This window comes from Artemia franciscana, unplaced genomic scaffold (genome assembly GCF_032884065.1).
Source record: "Artemia franciscana unplaced genomic scaffold, ASM3288406v1 PGA_scaffold_23, whole genome shotgun sequence".
Classification (NCBI taxonomy): Eukaryota; Metazoa; Arthropoda; class Branchiopoda; order Anostraca; family Artemiidae; genus Artemia; species Artemia franciscana.
In genome coordinates, this window is record NW_027062649.1 from 1,406,163 (window position 1) to 1,434,032 (window position 27,870).

Here is a 27,870-nt window from a genome sequence, read left to right on the forward strand (position 1 = left end):
CTGTAACATCCTGGGAATGGCTTTGGGGATCAAGTTGTAAATTCAGGATAATTTATGGTCGGGAGGGGGAGGTGGTGGTAAATGAACCTCAAATCTTGACTTGGAGTGAGGAGCTGAGTGGTTGGTCTCTATTCTGTCTATTTTTTATTTAAATAGTATTTAGATTAGAATTTACTACTAATGAAATAGAGACGCAACCCGAAAACAAAAATCTTGTTTACTTAGCTCGTCAAAAGAGCATATCTGGAAATTATAGTCACAAGTTTCTTTGGCCAAATTTTGTATTCCATGCAGAAAACAACATTTGAAACTAATTTGGGCTGTGTCAGTTTGCAACATCTAAAGTGTTTTATAGGCTTGTAACTTGAAGGATCAGATTGGTAGAAAGAGATAAATGGGTAGAGTAAGGGTCATAATGGTAGAGAGGGCCAGGAAAATATCTAAACCAAAAATATTTTGACAGGGTCGGATCGACTGGATGCAGGGCCCGATCGGAATTTTTTCTGCGGAGCCTTCTGAAAATTTGTGGAGAGCCTTAATTTTGGAGGAAAATACATATGGCACATATAATATTTATATAAACCAGTATCTTGATGACGTCATCCACTAATATAGAATGCTGCATTTATATTATATCTGTAAATGACGTCACATGAAAATCCACATCATAGGCTTTTTTAATGACGTCATTCATAGCATAAAAACAAGCATTGTCTAGGAAGATCCATCAATCTCTTTCCGACAAGCAAGTAGCTATATAAGTATACAAGTAACAAGTACAAGTACATTATACCTTTAGTGATATGGATCTAAGAATTGGAAACTTTGGCCCTAACTCAGATTCACAGCATATTACCGGAGTGACCGACTTTACAATCCAAGAAGACATACAACTGGAAAAAATCTATGAATGTGAAGCTTGCAAAAAGAAATTTTCTATCAAGAACGATTTGACTAGGCATATGAGAGCCCACACTGATGAAAAACCATGTGAATGTGAAACATGTAAAAAGAAATTCGGTTGGTTAGTGTCTTTAAACGAGCATATGAGAATGCACACTGGTGAAAAACTGCATGAATGTGAAGTTTGCAAGAAGAAATTCCCTTCAAAGTACGGATTGGCTAGGCATATGAGGTCTCATAATGGAGAAAAACCCTATGAATGTGAAGTATGCGAAAATTTTTTTTCTACCAATGACTATTTGGCTATACATATGAGGACCCACACTGGTGAAAAACTACATGAATGTGACGTTTGCGAAAAGAAATTTCCTTGGAAGTATATATTGGCCATGCATATGAGAACCCACACTGGTGAGAAACTTTATGAATGTGAAACATGTAAAAAGAAATTCGGTTGGTTAATGTCTTTAAACGAGCATATGAGAATGCACACTGGTGAAAAACTACATGAATGTGAAGTTTGCAAGAAGAAATTCCCTTCAAAGTACAAATTGGCTAGGCATATGAGGTCTCATAATGGAGAAAAACCCTATGAATGTGAAGTATGCAAAAAAAAATGTTCTACCAAGTCCAATTTGGCCATGCATATGAGAACCCACACTGGTGAGAAACTTTATGAATGTGAAACATGTAAAAAGAAATTCGGTTGGTTAATGTCTTTAAACGAGCATATGAGAATGCACACTGGTGAAAAACTACATGAATGTGAAGTTTGCAAGAAGAAATTCCCTTCAAAGCACGGATTGACTAGGCATATGAGGTCTCATAATGGAGAAAAACCCTATGAATGTGAAGTATGCGAAAAAATATTTTCTACCAATGACTATTTGGCTATACATATGAGGACCCACACTGGTGAAAAACTACATGAATGTGACGTTTGCGAATTGAAATTTCCTCGGAAGTATATATTGACCATGCATATGAGAACCCACACTGGTGAGAAACTTTATGAATGTGAAACATGTGAAAAGAAATTCGGTTGGTTAAAGTCTTTAAACGAGCATATGAGAATGCACACTGGTGAAAAACTACATGAATGTGAAGTTTGCAAGAAGAAATTTCCTTCAAAGTACAGATTGGCTAGGCATATGAGGTCTCATAATGGAGAAAAACCCTGTGAATGTGAAGTATGCGAAAAAAAAAATGTTCTACCAAGTCCAATTTGGCTATACATATGAGGACCCACACTGGTGAAAAACCATACGAATGTAATATGTGCAAAAAGAACATTTCTTCGCAATTTAGTTTGGGTCAGCACATGAGAACGCACAATGGAGAAAAACTCTATGAATGTCAAGCATGCAAAAAGAAATTTTCCACCAAGAGCAATTTGACTAGGCATATGAAAACGCACGCTGGTGAAAAACTATAGGAATGTGAAGAATTCAAAAGTGATACTGGGTGTCAGCCCTACTTGTTTTGTGGGGATTTCTGTTGTTTTTTTTTTAAATTCATTTTATTCATTTAAATTTTTGTCGGTTTTAAGTTTCAATTAAATTTCATAGTTTAAACTTCACTCGTCTTTGGTTTAAATATAGCTCCGCTTTTATTTTTTTTTTTTCTATTATTACTCAATATCATCTATGAGGCTGAAAAATAGGCTTAACTTTGACAAAGAGGATGACAACCCCCCCCCCCCCCCAAAAAAAAAATCAAGTGATCTTGTCACTGACTACGATTTTGCTTAGTAAAGGACGAACCCCGACACACATTCCCTATAATTAAAAGTAGGAACATTTTGTACTTTTTTAAGAAGCAATAGGCGTTTTTCAAAAATAAAAGGTTATGCAATCGATTACGCAAGCCAAATGAATGATTTTTTTTTATATATTTGACAATTAACAGAAATGTTTTTAGTTTTAACTGTTTAATTGTTTTACAAATTGTTACAGTTTTAATTGTTACAAATTGTTATTCAGGTTGATTATCCATCTTTGTTTATTTCATAGTTTCGTTTTTTCTTTCGTTTTTTCTTTCGTTTCAAGTCAAAATTTGAGGTTCATTTGCCCTCAGACCCAACATCATTCCATATTTTCAACTTGACGACCAGGGAGGAAAATGTCTTGTCCCCAGTCCATCAAAAACACTTTTGCACTCCAAGTCCCTAAAGAAATTATAAAGGTAAATCAAAAGTCGTCAGATAAAAAAGCAAGATGATTTGAGAGAAGTATCTGTAACATCCTGGGAATGGCTTTGGGGATCAAGTTGTAAATTCAGGATAATTTATGGTCGGGAGGGGGAGGTGGTGGTAAATGAACCTCAAATCTTGACTTGGAGTGAGGAGCTGAGTGGTTGGTCTCTATTCTGTCTATTTTTTATTTAAATAGTATTTAGATTAGAATTTACTACTAATGAAATAGAGACGCAACCCGAAAACAAAAATCTTGTTTACTTAGCTCGTCAAAAGAGCATATCTGGAAATTATAGTCACAAGTTTCTTTGGCCAAATTTTGTATTCCATGCAGAAAACAAAATTTGAAACTAATTTGGGCTGTTTCAGTTTGCAACATCTAAAGTGTTTTATAGGCTTGTAACTTGAAGGATCAGATTGGTAGAAAGAGATAAAAGGGTAGAGTAAGGGTCATAATGGTAGAGAGGGCCAGGAAAATATCTAAACCAAAAATATTTTGACAGGGTCAGATCGACTGGATGCAGGGCCCGATCGGAATTTTTTCTGCGGAGCCTTCTATATACTAAATTTAAAGTGGAACTGAAATTCAGTATATATATATATATATATATATATATATATATATATATATATATATATATATATATATATATATATATATATATATATATATATATATATATATATATATATATATATATATATATATATATATATATATATATATATATATATATATATGTATATATATATATATATATATATATATATATATATATATATATATATATATATATATATATATATATATATATATATATATAGATATATAGATATATAGATATATAGATATATAGATATATAGATATATATATATATATATATATATATATATACTAGCTGTTAGGGTGGCGCTTCGCGCCATCCCAACACCTAGTTGGAGGGGGCGCTTCGCGCCATCCCAACACCTAGTTGGAGGGGGCGCTTCGCCCCCCCCGCAAGCTCCCCCGCGCGCCAAAGTTGTTACGTGCCATATTAGTTACGCGCCATTGTAGTTGTGTCCCTGTGTCTCACTTGTGAGTATATATATATATATATATATATATATATATATATATATATATATATATATATATATATATATATACACTAGCTGTTGGGGTGGCGCTTCGCGCCACCCCAACACCTAGTTGGTGGGGCGCTTCGCACCCCCTCAAGCCCCCCCGCGCGCGTAAGTCGTTACGCGCCATATTAGTTACGCGCCATTGTAGTTGTGTCCCTGTGTCCCACCTGTGAATATAGATAGATTTATATATGTGTTTCAAACTACGTAAAAATTGCGAATATACAACATTCTTGGCTTTCCCATTGTCTGTCCATATACGAAGCCGTATGTACTAATAATGACGTCATATGCAAACGCTCTTTTTACAAACAAACAAACATGCATACACATAACTCGTTTTTATATAGATAGATAGATGCAATACAAATTAACTACGTAAAACTTGTGAATATACAACAGTCTTCGCTGTCCCATTGTCTGTGCGTATAAATAGATTGTCAGGTTTACCGACCCTCAAAGATGCAACATACAATTGTACATTGGTAAAGCAATCTGTATTAAGATCTATACCGCATTTTTCTAGTGATTGCCCTTGAGCTTTGTTGATGGTGGTTGCAAATGCTAATCGAATTGGGAATTGCAATCTTTTAAATTGAAAAAGCAGATCCGTTGGAATCATGGGAATGCGAGGAATAAGAACAGCCTCACCCTCATAAGGCCCTGTCAAGATTGTGGCCTCTATTAGGTTTTCCATTGTTTTTTTTACGGCAAGTCGCGTGCCATTGCATAGCTTTGGTGGGTTGATATTTCTTAAAAGTATTATTGGCACGCCTATTTTTAGTTGTAGCACGTGTGGTGGAAACCCTGAAGGATCTATGGAATTTAAAAATTCAGATGGATAATTAACCGCTTCATTTGGTTCCAAAATACAAATTAACTGCGTAAAACTTGCGAATATACAACATTCTTCGCTGTCCAATTGTCGCTGCATATAAATAGATTGTCAGGTTTACCGACCCTCGAACATGCAACGTACAGTTGTCCATGGGAAAAACAATCAGTATTAAGATCTATACCACATTTTTCTAATGATTGACCTTGAGCTTTGTTAATGGTGATTGCAAATGCTAATCGAATTGGGAATTGCAATCTTTTAAATTGAAAAGGCAGATCCGTTGGAATCATGGGAATGCGAGGAATAAGAACAGCCTCACCCTCAAAAAGCCCTGTCAAGATTGTAGCCTCTATTAGGTTTTCCATTGTTTTTTTTACGGCAAGTCGAGTGCCATTGCAAAGCTTTGGTGGGTTTATATTTCTTAAAAGTATTATTGGTACGCCTATTTTTAATTGTAGCACGTGTGGTGGAAACCCTGAAAGATCTATGGAATTTAAAAATTCAGATGGATAATTAACCGCTTCATTTGGTTCCAAAACTGTGTCGACTGACTTGTAAAGGACTGCCTGGTCTCGAATCTTGGTCAAAACAATATTGTTGATTTCGTGGACGTCTATATTTTTGGGTGCGAGAATCGCTCTTTCACTTAGCCATTTATTATTTTTATAATTTTTTAGAATATTCGGAAATACTTTTTCAATCAATTCATTTTTGGACGTCACTAAATTACAGAAATCAGCAGGTAGTTGTATACGTCCTGAAATTGAGTCTACTGGGAGCTTTCCGTTTCCCATTGCCAGCAATTGATCTGAAAATGTTTGACCAGAGTCATCGTTTTGCAATCGGACACGCATATTTGTAGTTAATTTTAATGTTTTTACGTGTGCCCATAAATTAGAATTTTTCAGGCAAGCGTTCATTTCGTCTGCAGGAGTTGATCTAGGTATTATAGGTAATGTTTGCCTGAAATCTCCCGCAAGCAATATTAATGTGCTGCCAAAGGATTTCGACTTCCCTCGCAAATCTTTCAAGCATTGATCCAGAGCCTCGAGTGATTTTTTGTGTGCCATTGTGCACTCATCCCAAATAATAAGTTTGCATTGCTGCAATACTTTACCCATCCCAGATGATTTGGAAATATTGCACGTGGGAGTTTCTGTAGAATGCAAGTTCAGAGGCAATTTCAAAGCGGAATGAGCAGTTCTTCCACCAGGCAGCAATGTTGCGGCTATTCCGGACGACGCAATTGCCAACGCTATATCATTTTTTGATCGAATTGATGCCAGAATCAGTTTTATCACAAACGTTTTACCAGTACCTCCTGGCGCATCCAAAAAGAAAATTTCTCCAACGTTGTTATCGACACAATGCATTATCGTATCATAAATGTCTTTTTGTTCCGACGTTAACTTGGAAATGTTATTTTGTACATACGACAATAGATCACTCGTACTGTAACTTTGTTCACGATCCAATTCTACACATGTCGAAACAGCAGCGATACGGTTAGGTGAAGGCATTCCCAAATCCTGAAGAGGTTTGTTTGCCATACGTACGCACAAATCTTCTATAACAACTAAAGTGTAGTTATAAATTTCTGATGTAAAATCAAAAGTCATATCTGACGTCTCTAACTGTTTTCGATGGAGTATATCTTCGGACATTTTTGACTTATATTTTTCCCATAACTCTGTAGGAGCTGATGGAGAGCAAGTTGTTAAAATGATGCCAAACAATGCACGAATTTGACTTGGGGTTGACGTTTCGCACGCGTCATTGATGCAGTTATCCCAGTGTTGGTCATTCTCCAATAAATTCAGAGCTTGGCATGCTCTACGGTAAGTGTCATGTATAGTACCATTTACAGTCCTCAAATACTCAAAGGATGTCGGACCGGGTACATTCACCAAAAGCAGGCGTAGAAAGAAGCATTCATGTTGATTGGGGTGAACGGTGTAGAGTCTTCCTATCGTGGTATCTTTGAAGATGGTAGGTTGGCCGTCGACTGACTTACCCTGTTTTCGACGTTCAAATACTTTATTTTTAGTATTCCACGTGTAATACGAAGGCACTTCAGTATACAGCAGTTTTTTTGCAAAAGAATAATTTTTGCAAAGCGAAAAAAAAGCTGTTAATGCTGTATCCGGTGGATTCAGGACTCTTTGTTGCACGTTGGTTTCCGTGAAATAAACACGTTGACCATTCTGTAAATGTACCGCTAAGTGAACAACAGCTGGACTACGTTCATGTATCGGAAATGAAAGAATTCGCCAAACAGCTTCATTACTGCTTATGTATCTTCCAGCCTGATATTGTACGATTTCATCGAAATCTTTGATTTCGGGCTGCAAGCCAAAAACTGCCATGTCACTGCCTTTGTTGACGTATTTACATATGTATTTGATTGCCTTTACGGAGTTACAGTATTCAACGTTTATGTGTGCATTAAATGTTTTTGATAATAATGGGGAATATGGAACAACCCACTGGTTATCTACTTCGATGGTGGTACCGTTACGCTTCTTTATTATTGCTGTTTTACCGCCATCTTCAGTAGATCTTCTTCTATATTGTGGGTAACCATCATTGCCAGTAATTGTGTTTGATACTAAAAGTCGAGGATATTGCTTTGTGCACCTTCCTTTGGCCATGCATGGTGAATTTTCGTTCAGTGCACCGCAAGGTCCATGTATCATATTTTTTACAATAATATCATGTAACCGCTTATCGACATTTTTATCAGGTATTTCAGCGGAAATCACATCATCAATTTCGTTCGAAGTAATTTTTTTATGTAGCCAGATTAGTATATGTGCGCGTGGCAAACCTCGTTTTTGCCATTCCACTGAGTACATCCAGCATCGCACTGACCCAAACACTTCAAGTTTTACAATGTAGTTTATCAGTGATTTCAACTTTTGCCGGAAGACACGGGCCGTAATGTCATGCCTATGAACCGCCGATTGTCCTTGAAGTAAAAGCTGCAGTATCTTGTCCCAATATTGATTACATGTAAATGTAATAAATAAATCTGGACGACCATAGAGACGAACATACGCAATAGCATCTTGAGCATATTCATGCATATGACGGGGACTGCCAGCATATGACGAAGGTAAAATTGTTAATCTTCCAACGTTTGTGGTATTACCGTCATTTATAACTGCATCTCGCAAATGAATGTATTGTTCAGAGCGGAGCTTGGTCTGATTCAGGCGGATATATAGCAAACGTTCTGATTCAATTTTAGCATACATATCAACGACGAATTGGTGAAACAATTCACGGCATTTTAAAATATAATTTTCTTCATCCTGCCGAATCATTAGTCTATAGGAATAATAATGCATTGCACTGCATTTCTTATTCATTTCTTTGTTAGTGGCTGGATTCATCAATTTAATATTAAAGTGATAGCCGTCGGCTCCATCCCAAAAAATGATAGGATATTGTAGGGCGTCGTAGCATCGATGAGTTTCAGCAATTCTTAACAACTGAGCGTTTCGCTTATGAAGAATAATATCTCGAGGTAAAAACTGATCACCGACCATAACGATTGCCACTTCGTCGATAGTTGGAGCATTGTATCTACGCACATGTTGGCCAGGAGGCGTTTTGTCAGCGGAAATAACAATTTTATGCGTATCAGTAGGCATCAAATCGATGGCTGTTTTGAACAGACGCACTAAATTATTATTTTCGTGGAAAAGATGTTGCAATTGGGAAACGATTGTCCTTTCAACGTTGGGAGAAATTTTGCAACGTGCATTCAATTCAGAATTTCTATCACTGATGAAGTACAATTGTAAAAATTTATGATTCTCGCCTGAGAATGGTAGAAGGGACCCTGCTCTATGATAAATTTGCCCTTTTACTTTGAAAGTAGACATAAATTGATCTGGATTTTCGATTTGGGCTCCAAACGACGTCATTTGGAAACATGAGTTGTATTTTCTGATTTTTGACAAAAAACGCTTAGATTCTGACGTAGTTCCAGTAAGGAAAGTCTTCAATGGCTCTGGTGGTGCAGCCAATAGAGGAAGTTTAACTTTTCCTGAGGCGCAACACATTCCCATTGTTTCACCATTGAATTTCAAGGCCTTGCAATAGGGACAAATTTTAGACATTGTCCCGATTTGAACACATCTACTCAAGCTATAATCATCGACTGGGTTGTACCTGAATGCCAGGCGATAACTTTCAGGTTGCTCTGATTCCTCGGCACGCTTTCTTTTCTTACTTTCTCTATCAGCAGCAAGCCTGATTTCTTGCTGTTCTTGTGATTCCTCGCCACGCTTTCTTTTCTTACTTTCTCTATCAGCAGCAAGCCTGATTTCTTGCTGTTCTTGTAATTCCTCGGCACGCCTTCTTTTTCACTTTCTCTTTTAGCAGCAAGTCTGCTTCCGCGTTGCTCTGGTAGTTCCTCGGCACGCTTTCTGTTCTTTCTTTCTCTATCAGCCTCAAGCCTGTTTCCTTGCTGTTCTTTTGATTCCTCGGCACGATTTCTGTTCTTTCTTTCTCTATCAGCCTCAAGCCTGTTTCCTTGCGGTTCTTTTGATTCCTCGGCACGCCTTCTTTTTTCACTTTCTCTTTTAGCAGCAAGTCTGCTTTCGCGTTGCTCTGGTAGTTCCTCGGCACGCTTTCTTTTCTGACTTTCTCTATCAGCAGCAAGTTTTTTGGCATAGACTCTTTGAGCATCTTCATCGGCTTTTGCCATTGTAAGTTCATCAGTCATTGTAAACTTAAACATTAATAGATTTCTACGTGAACATATGTCTAAAATATCTTGAATGACGTCACCGTCAAAGCAAAAATGACGACAACTAATTTCATGACGTCAGTCAACACATAAACATGACGTCACCTGATCCACAGACTATATATATATATATATATATATATATATATATAAATAAGTTGTTTGTATATATATATATATATAAATAAGTTGTTTGTATATATATATATATGTATATATATATATATATATATATATATATATATATATATATATATATATATATATATATATATATATACAAAAATAAGTTGTTTGTCTGTGTGTCTGTCTACTGACGTCATGTTTGTGTGTCGACTGACGTCATGTTTGTCAACTGACGAAATTACAAACCGGGGCATCGGGACACAAATGACGACCGGGACACCGGTACATAGGGAATATAAATGACGACCGGGACACTCAAAGAGAAAGCGACCGGGACACAAGGAATGTTCGATTAGCAATCACCATCAACAAAGCACCGGGACACAAATGACGACCGGGACACAGGGAATATAAATGACTACCGGGACACTCAAAGAGAAATTACAGACCGGGACACCGGAACACAAATGACGACCGGGACAAATTAGCAATCACCATCAACAAAGCTCAAGGGCAATCATTAGAATTATGAGGTACAGATCTGAATACAGATATTTTTTCCCATGGACAATTATATGTTGCATGTTCAAGATTCGGTAAATCTGACAATCTATTTATATGCACAGACAATGGGACGGCCAAGAATGTTGTATATTCGCAAGTTTTACGTAGTTAAAAATATATATATATATATATATATATATATATATATATATATATATATATATATATATATATATATATATATATATATATATATATATATATATATATATATATATAAATATATATATATATATATATATATATATATATATATATATATATATATATATATATATATATATATATATATATATATATATATATATATATATATATATTCACAGGTGGGACACAGGGACACAACTACAATGGCGCGTAACTAATATGGTGCGTGCGCGTAACATATATATATATATATATATATATATATATATATATATATATATATATATATATATATATATATATATATATATATATATATATATATATATATATATATATTCAGACCCCCAGACCCCCAGATGGTCTAATCGGGGATAACGACTTTATTAAGCCCTTTTGCGCAGGTCCCTGACGCGGCTACCAATTTTCATCACCCTAGCACGTCCAGAAACACCAAACTCATCAAAGCACTGAACCCTACCCCCGTAGCTCCCCCAAAGAAAGCAGATCCATTTCGGTTACGTCAATCACGTATCTACGACATTTGCTTATTCTACCCACCTAGTTTCATCCCAATTTCTTCGCTCTAAGCGTTTTCCAAGATTTCCGGTTTCCCCCTCCAACTCCCCTCAATGTCAATGCTGTCTAAAGATCCTATGTAATTTTTTTATATTCTTTTTTCTCAAAATAGAAGAGTATTTAAATGAAGTTGCAAAAGAAAAACGAAATACTTCAACAAACGAAACAAAGTAGGCTATTGATATAAAATAGGCTTAATAACATAAATGAATAAAAGACATAAAACAAAAACTAAATATAAAACATTATTAAATTCTAGAAAAAACGAAAAAGGTTGTGCATAAAGAGAAAATTTTCAGACTTACGGTAAAATTATTCCTCTTAATCCTAGCCAATTCTAACGGCTCTTTAGTTTTAAATCTTACAACTAATTCACTGTTACTAAAACAAATTATTCCTCTTAATCCTAGCCAATTCTAACGGCTCTTTAGTTTTAAATCTTACAACTAATTCACTGTTACTAAAACAAATTGGAAAACCAAGTAAAAATTTACCGTATTTAAAATAGCAAAGGGCTTATTTTTTTTTTGTTTTCTATCATTTTTGCCTTCTTGTCAGGAATTGTAGCTAAAAACAAAAATTTTTAGGTAAACCTTTGTAAAACTTGCTTTTGCTGTTAACGGAATTTCTTGTTAATTTGTACAGAGTGGTCCAAATGGTCATAATACTAAAGATAAAAAGAAACAAGATCGAGTTTCCGTTATTATACGTTTCTGTCTTAAATTTTATACGTTTTTTATAAGTATATGTCTTAAAGGCCACTTGAAAGCTTTAGCGTGTTGCAAACAAGAAGAGACATGAACTCTTTATAGGGAATGGTACCAAGTTCTAAAAGGTAACTAGAAGAATCAGTGGAAACTCATTTGTCTTTAGGGACTATTAGAAAAACTCTCCTAAAAGTTCTGTAATCATAAACAGATTACCGTTGTGTCAGCATCCGTAGTGATTGCCCTACCAGTATCGATGTATCTATCATAAGACCTTACCAATGTCAAGTACAAAAAAGGGGTGTTTGTTTCTTTGTAAATGAAGATCCAATGAATGTAAAAAAAAAAAAATAATTAGAAGCATTAAGTCTTATCACCGTGTTACGATTAAGTGAATTATAACACATAAGGTTTGTTTATTTTCTAGCCAAGTTCTGAAAGATTAATTGAAGGATCAGTAGAAAATCCTTCTATTTCTCGGGAACACAAGAAACCCCTTCTAAAACTTCTATAAAGATCAATAAAAAGCCCTTGTGTCTTCTTCCATAGTGGTTATCCTGCCAAGAACAATGTATCCTCCATAAGATCATACCCCTGTCAAGTGACAATTTACGAAAAAGGGTATTCGTTTAATTGCTAATGAAGATCTATTAAACACAAAGAATCGGATATTACAGAAGAATGAAAAATATGCAGAACATGGGAAAGTATATGGAATTTTAGGGGCTTAGGTCCTCATCCCTATGAATCTGACCTTATATCCTTTTAGTGCAGAGAACAAATGTAACAGCATATGTAAATGGGGAAAAACACTCGTTTATTTATTATCTCCTCTATAGGACTATAAGGGTCGAAACTTCTATAAAAGTATGTTGAATAAGGTTTCTCTGAATCAAAAGAATTTTGTTGTATCTTTAATCCTATCCTGTTCTTACAGTGAGTTATTTAGAAAAGGAGCTGGAACAACTATCCCAGTCCAGTTTAGAAAGAAGTAATCAACTTTCAGAAGAAATGAAAGCAGCAGTTGCCAAAGCAGAAGAGGAAAAGAAGAATTTGATAGACGAGTTTTCCCGAGGGAAAAATGAGGCGATCAAAAAGATGAAAGAGCAATTGGAAGAAGAACTAAACAGTGATTGGAAAAACAAGCTGTCTGAAAAGTAAGTTTAAAAATATTGACTGGTAATGCTTTTGCTGAAACATTTATCATCATGATACTACATTATACAGTATTCTTGATAGAAATATTTATAGTTTGGTCTGGTTAAATTATTAACTGCTATATTTTTAATTGTACCATTTGATAGTGTTATCTGAAATGAAAGATACAGATCTTTTGTATATATTGTTAGCTTGAGGGGAAGAGGGTTGTTAAAACTATCAAATGCATATTTGTTCAAAATGTTTGAAACTCGTCAAGGAGTTTTCCTTACTGGTCCCTTTCCCCTTCCGTGCTGATGTGTATATTAAGAAGAAATCACTCACGTTGTTAGGAATGCTGCTTTTTTTATTATAGTACATCATTATGTTGTTTATTGAGCTTATGTTTTAGTTTCGGATTTGTTTTTGCGTCCTATTTTTCCGTCTGAATCCTAGCTCTTAATAGGGAATAAATAAAAAAAAAACAGGTTTTTTCGACCGAAAGTAAGGAGCCACATTAAAACTTAAAACGAACAGAAAGTATTACGTAAGGGAGTTGTCCCCTCCTCAACCCCTCGCTCTTTACGCTAAAGTTTGAATTTTGTTCCAATTCTTTAAGGATGACTCCTGAAACACAAGGGCCATTTAATTAGAACAATAAGACGCTTTTTTAAAAGTACTAAAAAACCTTAGTGTAAAGAGCGATTTCTGATCGTTTTTTAAATAATGCCAGGAAATCTGACCCCACCTCCACGGAGAACCCCGTCACCATGGAGATATCCTCTAGACAATTCAATCCCGTGAAAATTAACCCGGAAAATTATTCTTAAACATTTCGTGCGTAAAATTGAGACGGAAAAGAGAAAGCAAGACACATAAAAAGAATTTTGTATAAGAATTCTGGCAAATTCCCGCAGTGTATAATTTTCCCTGACAAGTTTACTTCCTGGTAACTTCCCTCCCTACGGAAAATTCCCCCGTGGGAAAACCCCAGGAGAAAATTTGTCCCCTCCCACATCAGAAATGTACGCATGCATCCCAATAGCAAATACTGTGCGTAAACATTGTGCAAATTTATAACTTTAAGACCTCTCCCCTGCAACTGTGTGTGGGAGGGGGGTTCATGTTATACCCAAAGGCATAGTTATTGGGCCTTTCAACTATGATGAACAAAACGGCTATTTCAAAATTTTGATCGGATGATTTTGGGAAAAAAGTGGCTTGGGAGGTGGCCTATTTGCCCTCCAATTTTTTGGTCACTTAAAATGGCCCCTAGAGCATTTAATTTCCGTATTAAAAGGGCTCAAATGAGCCCTCTTCCAATATTCTAGGACCACTGGGTCGACACGATCATACCTGGAAAAAAAAACTAAATCAAAACAAATAAACACGAATCCGTGGTCTTTCTTCGCGCAAAAATTACAAACTCCACATTTTTGCAGATATGAGCCTGAAAACTCTACTCAGGGTTCTCTTATTCGCTGAATCTGATGGTGTGATTTTTGTTAGGATTCTATGACGTTTAGGGGTGTTTCCCCCTTTTTTCGAAAATAAGGCATATTTTCTCAGGCTCGTAGCCGTTGATGGGTAGGACTAAACTTGGTGAGACTTAAATATTTAAAACCTGCATAAACACCCGATTCTTTTGATGTTTCTATTTGTATCAAAATTCCGTTTTTTAGAGTTTCGGCTACTATTGAACCGGGTCGCTCCTTACTTACAGTTCGTTACCACGAACTGTTTGATGATTGGTCCTAGTAAATTATTTTAATAACTACTTCCATAAATACCTACATTTCAAACTGTGTGGGCTACACCAAAGCTATGTTAGGTATGAAGATCGAAATTATCATCCATTATATCATTCAATTTAAAAGTTTGCTGATGAATGGAGTTTTTTCTTTTTTTATTATTATTATTTCTTCCTAACCCTCACTTGGAAAAAAGTACAAAGGTGGAATAGTAATAAAAAAGAGAAGAAAAACGCAAGACATAAACACACAGTTAACGAAAAATCAGATAAGGTACCGGTAAGGGGACAACTGCGCTAGTAGTGGTGTTTCTCTGGTAATGGTGTTTCAACACCACTAGTAGTGGTGTTTCTCTAATCGGTTTCTCGTTCATCCCAGAAATGCACCCTCTCGAGGAAATTATTTCTCGGAAATCAAAACACGCGGAAAAAAGCCCCTGGATAATTGTCCCGGAACGTCTCGACACGAAAAATTCGGCCAAGAGAATGTAAAACAATTAAAACGAATTTTGTATGGTAATTCTGTCAGATCCCCCCAGTGCAAAACTTCCCCTGCAATATTAACCCCCTGCTCAGAAATTTCCCTCCCAAGGGAGGATTCTCCAAATAGAAATCCATCCCAAGTGCATCCCCCCTCCAAAAAAAGTATGTATACTTCCCAATAACAAGTTCTATACGTAAACAGTGGGCGAGTTTCATAACTTACAGGCCTTTCCCCACAGACTGTGGGGGGTCATTTTACACCAAGCACCAAAATTATTCACAAGAAGCCAGATATTCATCCACGGTGAAAGATAAAGAAGAAAAAAGATTGAGGTAAATAATGCGAGTTCCATTCATATCACCAGTCTTGAGAATGAGGGAAAACCCTGAAGCATAAAGGACAAAGAGTGGTCACAAAACCTATTTGGCCAGAGGACGTCTATCAAACCTTTAGTTAGTATTTTAGTGATCAGGTATTACTAAAATACTAAATACCAGTATTTTTAGTAAAAAATGTTGGTAGTAGAGATACAACTTTATTGATTGCTTTTAGCTCTATTGTTTTAAAATTGCAATTCTATAATTACAGTTGTAATTTTGCAATTGTAGGCTAATCGTAATTATATTGATTCTTGATTTGTAATTCTACTTGTCCGTGGACCTATAGAATTTTTAACTGGTTTCAGTTCAGTTTTCGTCGTCCGATCGATTAAAAATTGTGCATTCAGGCTAAAATCACCTCCTTGAAAGAAAATTGAAAAGAAAACGGTTAAATTTGAGTTTAAGAAGCTTTGCAATCGGATATTGGGATCTTTAAAAGAATAAAATTTACTACTGAATTTGTGACCCTTTCGTTTGATGGATTCAAAATCAGAAAGTATAAGTACAGGTTAACTAGAAAATTATCAAATAATGCGGCGAGACCAGTACTGCAACTCAGTACCTAAGATGGTAATATCTGATGTCTTATAGGTATTTGGAATATATATATATATATATATATATATATATATATATATATATATATATATATATATATATATATATATATATATATATATATATATATATATATATATATATATATATATATATATATATATATATATATATATATATAGATATAGATATAGATATATATAGATATAGATATAGATATAGATATAGATATAGATATAGATATAGATATAGATATAGATATAGATATAGATATAGATATAGATATAGATATATATATATATATATATATATATATATATATATATATATATATATATATATATATATATATATATATATATATATATATATATATATATATATATATATATATATATATATATATATATATATATATATATATATATATATATAGAGAGAGAGAGATATCTGTGAATAGAGATAGACATAAATATATGTTTTTAACTACGTAAAACATGCGAATATACAACATTCTTCGCTGTCCCATCGTCTGTGCATATAAATAGATTGTCAGGTTTACTGACTCTTGAACATGCAACATATAATTGTCCATGGGAAAAACAATCCGTATTCAGATCTATACCTCATTATTCTAATGATGTGTCCCTGTGTCCTGGTCGTCATTTATATTCCCTGTGTCCCGGTCGTCATTTGTGTCCCTGTGTCCCAGTTTGTAATTTCTCTTTGAGTGTCCCGGTCGTCATTTATATTCCCTGTGTCCCGGTCGTCATTTGTGTCCCGGTCTGTAATTTCTATTCGAACGATCCCTGTGTCCCGGTCGTCATTTATATATCCTGCCTGTGCCCCCGGCGTCCCCGTTGTAGTTGTGTCCCGGTCGTCATTTATATTCCCTGTGTCCCGGTCGTGATTTGTGGCTGGGTGTCCCAGTGTGTAATTTCTCTTTGAGGTTCCCGGTCGTCACTTATATTCCCTCTGTCTCGGTCGTCATTTGTGTCCCGGTCTGTAATTTCTCTTTGAGTGTTTTTTCTTTTTAGTTTTTTACCTTTTTTCAGTTTTCTTTTTCTTCTTTATTTTTCAGCGTCACTATGAAGTACATATCGACGAACCTTTGTTTTTTTAACTTAAATCTGGTAGGCATTGATGACCTTATCCAAGTCAAAATCCCAAACCCAATAGGTTCTTCAGTCATTTTACAATTAAACATTTTTCCGTGAACAAATGTCTTAAATACCGTTAATGACGTCACCGTCAAAGCAAAAATGACGACAACTAATTTCATGACGTCAGCCGACACAGAAACATGACGTCACCTGATCCACAGATCCACAGACAGACAACTTATTTTTATATATATAGATATATATTCAAATTTATTATAATTTGAAGAAACGGTAAATGTAACCTAGGTTATGCAGTTTAACCCAAATGAGTTACTATAACTTATGTAATTCAATTAAATAGTAAAAAAAAAAATAAAAAAAAATCAAGCCTTGAAATGTTTTAAAGAGCATTTCATCCCTCGAGCAAGAACTTATCATCATAATTTTTTTTTAAACTTTTTCAAAGGTTGAATGAAAAAGAGAGTCAGTTCAAATTTGAAATAGCCAAAATTGAGGAGGCATATGCAGCCCGAATTCGAGAGCTGGAAGAGTCAAAAAAGTTGGCTATTGAGGCACAAGAGATGGAATATTCTGCCAAAGTGGCACAGGAAGTTGAACAGCAAAATCAACTTAAGGTATTTTTTTTCTCTTTTTTGCCTATTTGGATATATATAAACTAATTAAGTTCTTCGAAATGTTTGCTGGGCTATTTCAGGCCATGAACCCTCACCTTTCGTGGCCTAGACCGTGACCCAGATTCAAATTTGGGTTCCACCGCGATTCAATCAAACGCATTGTTTTAAGTCCTTTTTTCGGAATAGTTAGTTTAATATTTTTTGACATTTGCATCTGGGCTTCAGTGAAACCACCCGTTCGCAAAACCATGCTTCCTTGACTATATCGCTACGCGCAGGACACAGGCCTAGCTTGCCACTGCATAATTCGGGAGTCTAGCTATCGCTCAGAGTTCGCCGATAAGCATTGGTTATTTGGTGAGAAACAATAAGAGCTGAGTAATACAAAGAGAGTCAGAAGGACGGAAAATTTTTGATTCGCGGTTTTCTTTACAAGTAAACGCTCAGCATCAATGTGGTATTGATAATTTATGTAACGTCTCCTCTGGAAAGCACCCCAGAGGAGCCCCCTCTGTGCATCTTGCAAAATTATTGTCACTTTATGCTTGTAGAACAAGTAAAATTAGATTAAGTGTCGCAATAATGAAATAATTCTTGTGAAGCTATAGGTTTTTAAATGCATATATTTTCCCTTTGTATTGTTAAAAAAAAACATATATGCGAAGTTTGTACAAGAAGCAATGATAATTCATGCCTTTTACTCTACTCCTGACTTGGATAAAGAATTTTTTAAGTTGATAAAAAGTTGGATAACAGTAGACTTTTTGTTTAAATAATCCTGTTTCTTTTTTGAATAAATCATATTCAAGCGTAACAGCATTCCACTTCTTTGTTTTGAATTTTTAATCTTTTTTAAAGGCAGAGCACTGTTATATTTGGTTTATACCTTTTATATCTCCTTGACCCTTCTTAAGTATATTCATGCCTGCAAATTGTGACTTTCTAACATTTATTATTTTTCAAAAATATTAAGTTTAGAGGAATGCCGTATTTTGTCAGTCCGTATTTCCTCCATTGTACCTTAAAAATAAACAAGCAAAAATAATTGGTTAAATTTGCAAAACTTCCATCCGTAAAAATTCAAACATATACATTTAATTCAAACATTATATTCAGTAAAAATTAAAAACAGTAGAGATTTACACGTTATTGATTCCCACAGATAGCTACACGTTCCAAGGAAAATCCGCCTTATGCTTTTTGGTGCCATATATTTTAGCTTGTCTTTCGCTGACTTTTCGACTATTTTTTTTTGGTTTTTGCGCAGGGTACTACCAAAACTGCTTAACTGCATAAGGATTTACTTTTCAATAGAAATTGGATTCTCGATTTTTTATAATTTTTTTTTTTTTTTTTTTTAATGATAAATTTGAGTATGTGAGTTTCCACTTAATTCATTCAAACAATCATATTTCCATTAAACTGTCCTTGGTAAATTAGGGTCATAAAACGTCATGGGAGGCAAGGCTAACAGCACGACATGAGTCCTGTCTTTCTGACGGGATTTCAGTGCAGATGATAGAGTAACAACAAATGGCCAAAATATGACAGGATTCTATAATTTTGATATGTTTACTGTCTTATTTTAATGCATAAATATTTTTTTAAAAACTAGCATCAACCTAGAGCCATGGTTCCCAACGTGTGGTGTAGGCCCCACCGGTGGGCTTAGCAGTATTTTGGTGGGCCATGGCCAGAACGTGCACCCTTCACCTGACTATACTTTTGAGCTTTAATTAGGAATAAAAAAAAAATTCATGCGAATAATGTCGGATTCATATGCATTTAAAGCACAAAAAAAGATTCGTTTTTACTCTTTTGTCTTATTGACGCCACATTCGAATGCATTTAAAGAGAAAAAAAAAATACATGATAGTATTACAATGACGTTGTATATTCTATCAAAGGTGTTGTATTCAGACAATATTTTTCATAGTATAAAATATGCCTAGAGGACGACCCCAAAAAAGATACCAAGTTAATTACCTTTTAAGCTTCCTTCAGGTGATTATGCGCAAAATTTTGAATAGAAAAATTTAAATGTCACGAAGGGGAGCATCAGGATTTCAAAACGCCTAGTTGGGATATAACCAGAAATCGGTTGGGAACCACTGATCTAGAGCAGGGCTTCTTAAACTATGTGTCGCGACCCCATTTGGGGTCGCGTAGCAAAATTATGGGGTCGCGTGTGATAGAAATACAATTTAACAAAAAATGTTTTTTAACTTGTAAAATTATTGTTATAAAGAAAAATAACAATCATCGTAGATAAATGTATAATAAAATCTTCTGTTTCGGAAAGACTGTTTATACCACCATTTCTATTCCGGTCATTATAATATCTTGTATAGATTTACTATGAATCAGAAGATGCTATAGAAATTTATAAAAATGTCGATTTATTTTTATCAATCTCTTAAAACCGAAATAATCCTGATAAATATTATCAACAAAATTTCCAAGTGTTATTTTGAAGAAACTATATAAACATTTGGTTTTATTTTCATTTAGACATTGAATGATTGCGAACGAAGTGCACGTTATTTCGAATTAGTCAGTTTAATCCTTTCGCGACCGGCGGGACGTTACAGTCCTGGCATATAAAGATGCTATGGGCGCTTCTTAATTGATTAATTGCACCAAAATTGAACGATGTGCTTCAGGATGCTGTTGAGGTCATAAATTTGATTAAGAACCATGCCCTTAACTGTCGATTATTTTCAAATCTCTGTAAGGATACTAATTCCAACTACTCAACTTTGTTATTACATGCAGAAGTAAGATGGTTGTCAAGAGGTCAAAGTTTAAAAAGATTATTGTTATTGAAGGACGAGATCGAAATATTTTTAACTGAACGAAAATGTGAATTTTTTTTTTTTTTTTCAAAATGACTTGTGGCTATCCAAGCTGTGTTATTTGTCAGATATTTTTGCGAAGTTAAACGATCTTAACTTGTCTCTTCAAGGAAAAAATTGCGATATATTTACTTCCAACGACAAAATTGAAAGTTTTATTAAAAAGATTAGCATTTGGAAAAGTAGGGTCGAAAAAAATTCGTTCGAAATGTTTTCCGGTTTCGACAATTTTTTAATTGAGAAAATTCATCGTAAAACTTTTATTGCAAAAACTATTGTAGATCACTTAAAAGCGCTAGAAATACAGTTCCGGACATATTTTATATTAAATATTGATTTACAAAAAATAGTTTGGATTCAAAAGCCGTTTTGGATTGGCTTAAGTGAGATTGATCATCTGCCACTTAAAGCTCAAGAGGAATTTGCTGAGCTTTCGTGTGACTCAAACTTAAAACTACAATTCCAAAAAAAGCTCTTGACTGAATTCTGGACGTGAACTAGAACTGAATTTCCCACAATCACTGATATGGCGTTAAATGTACTTCTGCCATTCAACACCACATATTTATGTGAAGTTACTTTCTCAGCTTTAACACACATTAAATCCCAATATCGTAATGCTGGACGTAAAGCTGGACGTAAGAGGTCTTACGTCCAGCAGTTTCAAACATTACACCAAGATTTGATTTCTTATCCAATAAAAAATAGGCACATCCATCTCATTAAATTTTTAACGTAAACTTTAATTTAATATTTACCACGCATCTACTTGGATATATTTTAGATAATTAAACAAAAAAACAAGTTTTTAAAATGAAAGTAAGGAGCGACATTAAAACTTAAAACGAACAGAAATTACTACGTATTTGAAAGGGGCTTTTCCTCCTCAACGCCCAGCTCTTTACGCTAAAGTTTGACTCTTTCTTAACTCTACATTTTAAAACAGTAAAAAACTTTAGCGTAAAGAGCGGGGCGTTGAGGAGGAAAAGCCCCTTTCAAATACGGAGAAATTTCTGTTCGTTTAAGTTTTAATGTCGCTCCTTACTTTCATTTAAAAAAACTTTTTTTTTGGTTTAATTTCTGGACGTTTTTGAATTAATGCATGGTTTGATCTTGGCTCTCCGCACATAAATAATTAAAACGAAATTTGCATATTAATTTTTGAGGGCTAAATGGCTTTTTCATAGTTTTAATTGGAAGATTTTCAGAAAAAAGGAGTGAGGGAGGAGGCCTAGTTGCCCTCCAATTTATTGATTACTTAAAAAGGCAGCTTTAACTTATAATTTTATACGAACGTTTTCATAAGTAAAAAATATACGCAACTTACGAATTAAATTACATAGCGAACTTCTATATTCGTATGTTTTTATTGCATATATGAGGGGGCTCACCCCTCATCGATACCTCGCTCTTTACATTAAAGTTTAATTTCGTCCCAATTCATTAAGAATGACCCCTGAGTCACAAAGGCCATAGAATAAATAGTTGAAATTACTAAAAATGCTTTAGCGTAAAGAGCGAGGTATTACGAGGAGGTAAACCCCTGATATGCGTAATAATTCCTGTTCGTTGTAAGTTTTAATGCTGTTTCTCACTTTCAGTAGAAATTTTTTTTCATGTTTATTTTTCATTATTTTTTTAAATAATGCTAGAAAATCCTGTACCCCCTCCATTGAAAGTCTCTTTCCCCATGAGAAGTTCCTCCATGCAAAGATCCTCCCCGGTAACCATACCCCCTCAATTATCCCCCCAAACCAAAAAAATCCCCCTGAAAACGTTTGTACACTTCCCAGTAACCATTACTATATGTAAACACAGGTCAAAGTTTGTTACTTGCAGCCCCTACCACGGGGAGATGTGGGGGATTAAGTCGTCCCCGAAGACAGAGTTATTGGGTTTTTCGACTATGGTGAATAAAATATGGTGATCTCAGAATTTTGATCCGGTGACTTTGGGAAAAAATGAGCGTGGGAGGGGGCCTAGGTGCCCTCCAATTTTTTTGGTCACTTAAAAAGGGAACTAGAACTTTTAATTTCCGTTAGAATGAGCCCTTTCGCGACGTTCTAGGACCACTGAGTCGATACGATCACCCCTGGAAAAAAGAAACAGCAAAAAAAAAACAACAAATAAACACGCATCCATGATTTGTCTTCCGGCAAAAAATGCGAAATTCCACATTTTTGTAGATAGGGGCTTGAAACTTCTACAATAAGATTCTCTGATACGTTGAATCTGATGGTGTGATTTTCGTTAAGACCGTATGATTTTTAGGGGGTGTTTCCCCCTATTTTCTAAAATAAGGCAAATTTTTTCAGGCTCGTAATTTTTGATGGGTAAGACTAATCTTGATGAAACTTATATATTTAAAATCAGCATTAAAATGCCATTCTTTTGATGGAACTATTGGTATCAAAATTCTGTTTTTTAGAGTTTCGGTTACTATTGAGCCTGGTCGCCCCTTACTACAGTTCGTTACCACGAACTGTTTGATTAAGACGGTCAGAATACACTTTTGTTTTTGAAACTATAATAAAAACATTTCTATAACATTTTGTGCAAATTTCAGTTTTAGATTTTTATATGTTTCAAAACGAATTCTAAATTTATATATTTTCATATGCATATGTATATTGTTACCTAATAAATATATCATCAAAAATATTAATTAGTTTTTCTTTTATATTTGTTGGGGTCGCTAAGAAACTTGCAATCGTAAATGGGGTCGGGAATTACAAAAGTTTAAGAAGCCCTGATCTAGAGCAACGTCTGGAACAGACTATGCCCTCTAAATCTGACCACAATTTATAGTCAAATGGAATAAGGTCTGGGCTGGGTGACTGCCAATAGTCACTACTAATAAATAGGGAGTTTTGAAAAGGGCGATGAAACGGCGGTGAGAAACTATCAGCAGGGCATTTCTTAACATATATAGTGGAACTCCTAAACCAATTCATGTTTCAAAATAGACCATGTATATTCCAACAGGCCTCTGAACCCGCACATAAAGCCAAATCTACTCGTCAGTGGCTTTAAAAATCATACACCCAAATTAATTAGTAGTGATCGTTGGCCGTCAGCCAGCCCAGATCTTGATCCACTTGACTATAAATTTGGTCAGTTTTAAAAGGCATTGTCCTGTATAAGACGTCACTTTAATCTGGATTCATTGAAGCAGGCACTGATAGAAGCTGTGGACAATTTTTCACAAGATGTCGCCCGTACAGCGATCGATGAGTGGCGTGATAGACTTTGTCGGCGTTTTCAGGCAAATGGCAGCCATTTTGAACTTTTTTTGTATTTTGTTGTTCATTATATTCTATTACAGCTGTTGAACGTGGTTGCTGATGTCCGGGCTTCATAATATATAAATGTAGACCATGCAAGCAAAATCAAGTTGGCATCAATCCATGGCTAATTGCGGAAAAAGCCAAGACAGATGGTCTGAGTGAGAGACACATCTGACATAATCCTTTTTCAGGAACATGGGAAATGGACATGGAAGCGAAATAAATTGACAAATATGATTTCAGGAGATAGAAGAAAGCTCTATCTATGGCTGAGAAGTCATCTGTGGTGATAGATAGCGAGAAAGGAATTGTCGAACCAACTCTAATCATCCAACATCTAGCTGCAGTGGCTAGCATCAATGGTTTTGACTTGATCGAGGTTTTGCCGTTTGAGCTCTGTAATTTCTCACCATTGCTCTATAGTTCGTTGAAGGTGATGAAGACAGCTGACATAGTATCTCTAAAATTACACTGATGAAAATTGAAGGGATCGATGGTCCAGTTGACATTGGCAACCTCCCAGAGTTTTGAACGGTGACTGACAAGTCCACAGAATACCCTGGACTGCCAGATCCACATACTCTAAGGTGGCAGAATTTTACTTAGATTATGTCAAAAGGTATTTGAGCTATGCAGTGGCAGTTTTTGATTCTTAAACTGATACACTAACGACGAAAAATTGTACACAGCTGAAGAGAACCGAAGGTGTGTCGTGTCCAGCGATTGAATTCTCTCCTAATATGAAGATCGTCAAAAGTAAGGTGGAATTTTTCTTTAAGGTGGAAGTCCCAAAAATAAACAACACTTCATCTACATACTAACTGAGAGGCTGGTGAACTCAGGGTGTCAAGTTCTACATTCTCAGAAAGATGCCGATGTCTTAATTGTACAAACTGTAGTCAGTTGTGCGTAAACTTTGTCAACCACTTTGATTGGGAATGATACCGACCTATTACTCCTTGTGTTGCACATGTCAAGTTTTATGCATGTTATTTCTTTATGCGGACAGACACGCATGAAAATAACCGACGAGTGTATGACTCAAAAAGGATCAAGAACAAACTAGGAACCGAAGCAGCAGAAAATCTACTCCTTCGCCACGCTATGTCTGGCTGCTATACAACATCTAAACTTCCCGCCGTATGAACACCAGCAGTGGCTTCCTTGTCATTTAAAGATGGTATTATTAAGAATGCTTGTAAGACCTTCATCACACCAGTATCCAGCTACCAGGAGATCACCGAAGCTGTAGAGAAAGCTTTAATCCGCATTTGCAAAGGAAAAAGTAATGAGAAGACCCTGAAGGATGTCCGGGTGCGGTTATTTACTATGCGGGTTGCAAGTTCAAATGCGTTCAGGTGGAGCAGCTTCCGCCAACTTTGGCTGCCGCAAAATACTGCTTTTACAGGTGCTATTTGAAAAGAATGAATGGCAAGACATGTCTAATTTTCTAAGCCCCGAAGAGTGGGCTTTCGCCTCTCTTCGTCGCGGAATATATATCTTCCCATTCTTCCAGATGCTTCACCAGCACCATAAGATCTGCTGAAGATGGTACGATGCCATTGCACCAGTAGGTGCGAGTCTCTCAGATGCAGCTGCCGTTGGAACGCTTCAACCTGCAGCTTTTCGTGTGGGGAGGGTAAAGGGGCATTATGTGCTAACGCTGCAACAATACAGGATGAGGGTGATAACAAAGACAAGTAGGAAGAAGAATTAGCTTTAGGTCGTGCTTTAAAATCACAATATTATTATAATTAATTTACCGGAAATCTAAACGTTCCCTTTTATAACTGATTGATCTGAAGTTTTGACCTTGATTAAAGAATTGGTTTTCAAGAAGTTATACATATCAACCCCTCATATTATAGGGCCCTCAGAGGTGGTCAAATAATGATTACATACCGTATCAACCCCTTCCCCTGGTCCATGGAGGTGGAATATAATACCCTGATATGGAAAACTGGATTTCTGGCGTCGTATTCGGATTCATCATGCTTGATTTGATAGAAACGGCTATTTACACTCCAAAACATTTATAAACACAAGATTCGATTTCCCCCTCTCATTTTCCACCTCTAAGATCAAATTTGGGATACTTGTGCAAGAGGGAATTTGGCTGATTTTTTTTTGTGTAATTCAGCTAATTTTTTTGAACATTTTGGTGTAAAAAATACTTCTGTTGCAATTTCCACGAGGTGAAACCGCATTTTTACTCGAACTACTCTAAGGAATACGAAATAATGTTCGTAACTTCAGAAAATCATATATTGGATATAGATTGATATTTGGTGTTTTCTCTTAAGTAAATGTATGCTGTAAAAGCAGCTACCGGCGCAACTTTTGAATCCCCGGGTTTGACCTTTCCTAAAAATAAAGTGACTCCAAATGGCATTTGCGGTCTTTTAAACCATGTTAATTTGAAACTGCTCTGAAAAATTTTGGGACTTCTCCTTTTATGTTTCACAAGATGGATAAACCCATAAAAATATATATGTCTCGAAGTTATAGGTTGACATTATTCAAGTTCAATGGACATATTCACCTTCCGGTACTTTAGCTTTCACATTGAGCATGAAACCAGCTGTGAATTGTTTATATGAATATTGCCTACCATGCTATGTGTGTTTGGAGCTCGAGCTACTGCAGTGGATATCTATCCACCTTCACTCAGTTTCAAATTTCCTTCAAATCAAACAGTTCGTGGTAACGAACTGTAGTAAGGAGCGACCCGGCTCAATAGTAACCAAAACTCTAAAAAATTGAATTTGATATCAATAGCTACATCAATAGAATTGCATTTTAATGCTGATTTTAAATATATAAGTTTCATCAAGTTTAGTCTTACTTATCAAAAGTTACGAGCCTGAGAAAATTTGCCTTGTTTAGGAAAATAGGGGGAAACACCCCCTATAAGTCGTAGGATCTTAACGAAAATGGCACCATCGGATTCAGCGTATCAGAGAACCATACTGTAGAAGTTTCAAGCTCCTATCTACAAAAATGTGGAATTTTGTATTTTTTGCCAGAAGACAAATCACGGGTGCGTGTTTATTTGTTGTTGTTTTTTCCAGGGTTCATCGTATCGACCAAGTGGTCCTAGAATGTCGCAAGAGGACTCATTCTAACGGAAATGAAAAGTTCTAGTGCCCTTTTTAAGTGACCAAAAAAATTGGAGGGCATCTAGGCCCCCTCCCACGCTCATTTTTTGCCCAAAGTCAACGGATCAAAATCTTAAGATAGCCATTTTGTTCAGCATAGTCGAAAACCATAATAACTATGTCTTTGGCGATGACTTACTCCCCCAAAATCCCTGGGGGAGGGGCTGTAAGTTACAAACTTTGACCAGTGTTTACATATAGTAATGGTTATTGGGAAGTGTAAGACGTTTTCAGGGGGATTTTATTTTGTTTGGGGGGTGGGGCTGAGGAGAGGGGGCTATGTTGGAGGATCTTTCCTTGGAGGAATCTGTCATGGGGGAAGAAAAATTCAATGAAAAGGGGGCAGGATTCTCTAGCATTACTATAAGAAAACAATGAAAAATAAACATGAAAACGTTTTTTCAGATGAAAGGAAGAAGTAGCATTGAAACTTAAAACGAACAGAGATTATTACGCATATGAGGGGTTCTAAAATTATTTTAGCATAAAGAGCGAGGTATTTAGGAGGAGATAAATACCTTGCTCTTTATGCTAAAGTATTTTTAGTAATTTCAACTATTTACTCTACGGCCTTTCTGATTCA

At 35.5% G+C, this 27,870-nt stretch overlaps 2 protein-coding genes across 3 annotated transcripts in view; both read left to right on the top strand.

Moving 5' to 3' along the window:
- LOC136041465 (golgin subfamily A member 4-like) overlaps positions 1 to 27,870 on the top strand; it is a 122,526-nt gene that overhangs the window by 68,058 nt on the left and 26,598 nt on the right. For both annotated transcript variants that reach the window (XM_065726150.1, XM_065726151.1), the window contains 2 exons: positions 12,878 to 13,097; positions 17,819 to 17,987. In XM_065726150.1, the coding sequence (XP_065582222.1) occupies positions 12,878 to 13,097; positions 17,819 to 17,987 (389 nt within the window). The remainder of the gene's footprint in view (positions 1 to 12,877; positions 13,098 to 17,818; positions 17,988 to 27,870) is intronic.
- LOC136041463 (zinc finger protein OZF-like) lies at positions 483 to 3,670 on the top strand. Its single transcript, XM_065726148.1, has one exon. It carries the CDS (start codon positions 804 to 806, stop codon positions 2,142 to 2,144), a length of 1,341 nt encoding a protein of 446 aa, XP_065582220.1. The 5' UTR covers positions 483 to 803; the 3' UTR covers positions 2,145 to 3,670.

Excerpts from the sequence above, each read along its gene's own strand:
- LOC136041463 (XM_065726148.1), top strand. The coding sequence starts at position 804 with ATGGATCTAAGAATTGGAAACTTTGGCCCTAACTCAGATTCACAGCAT.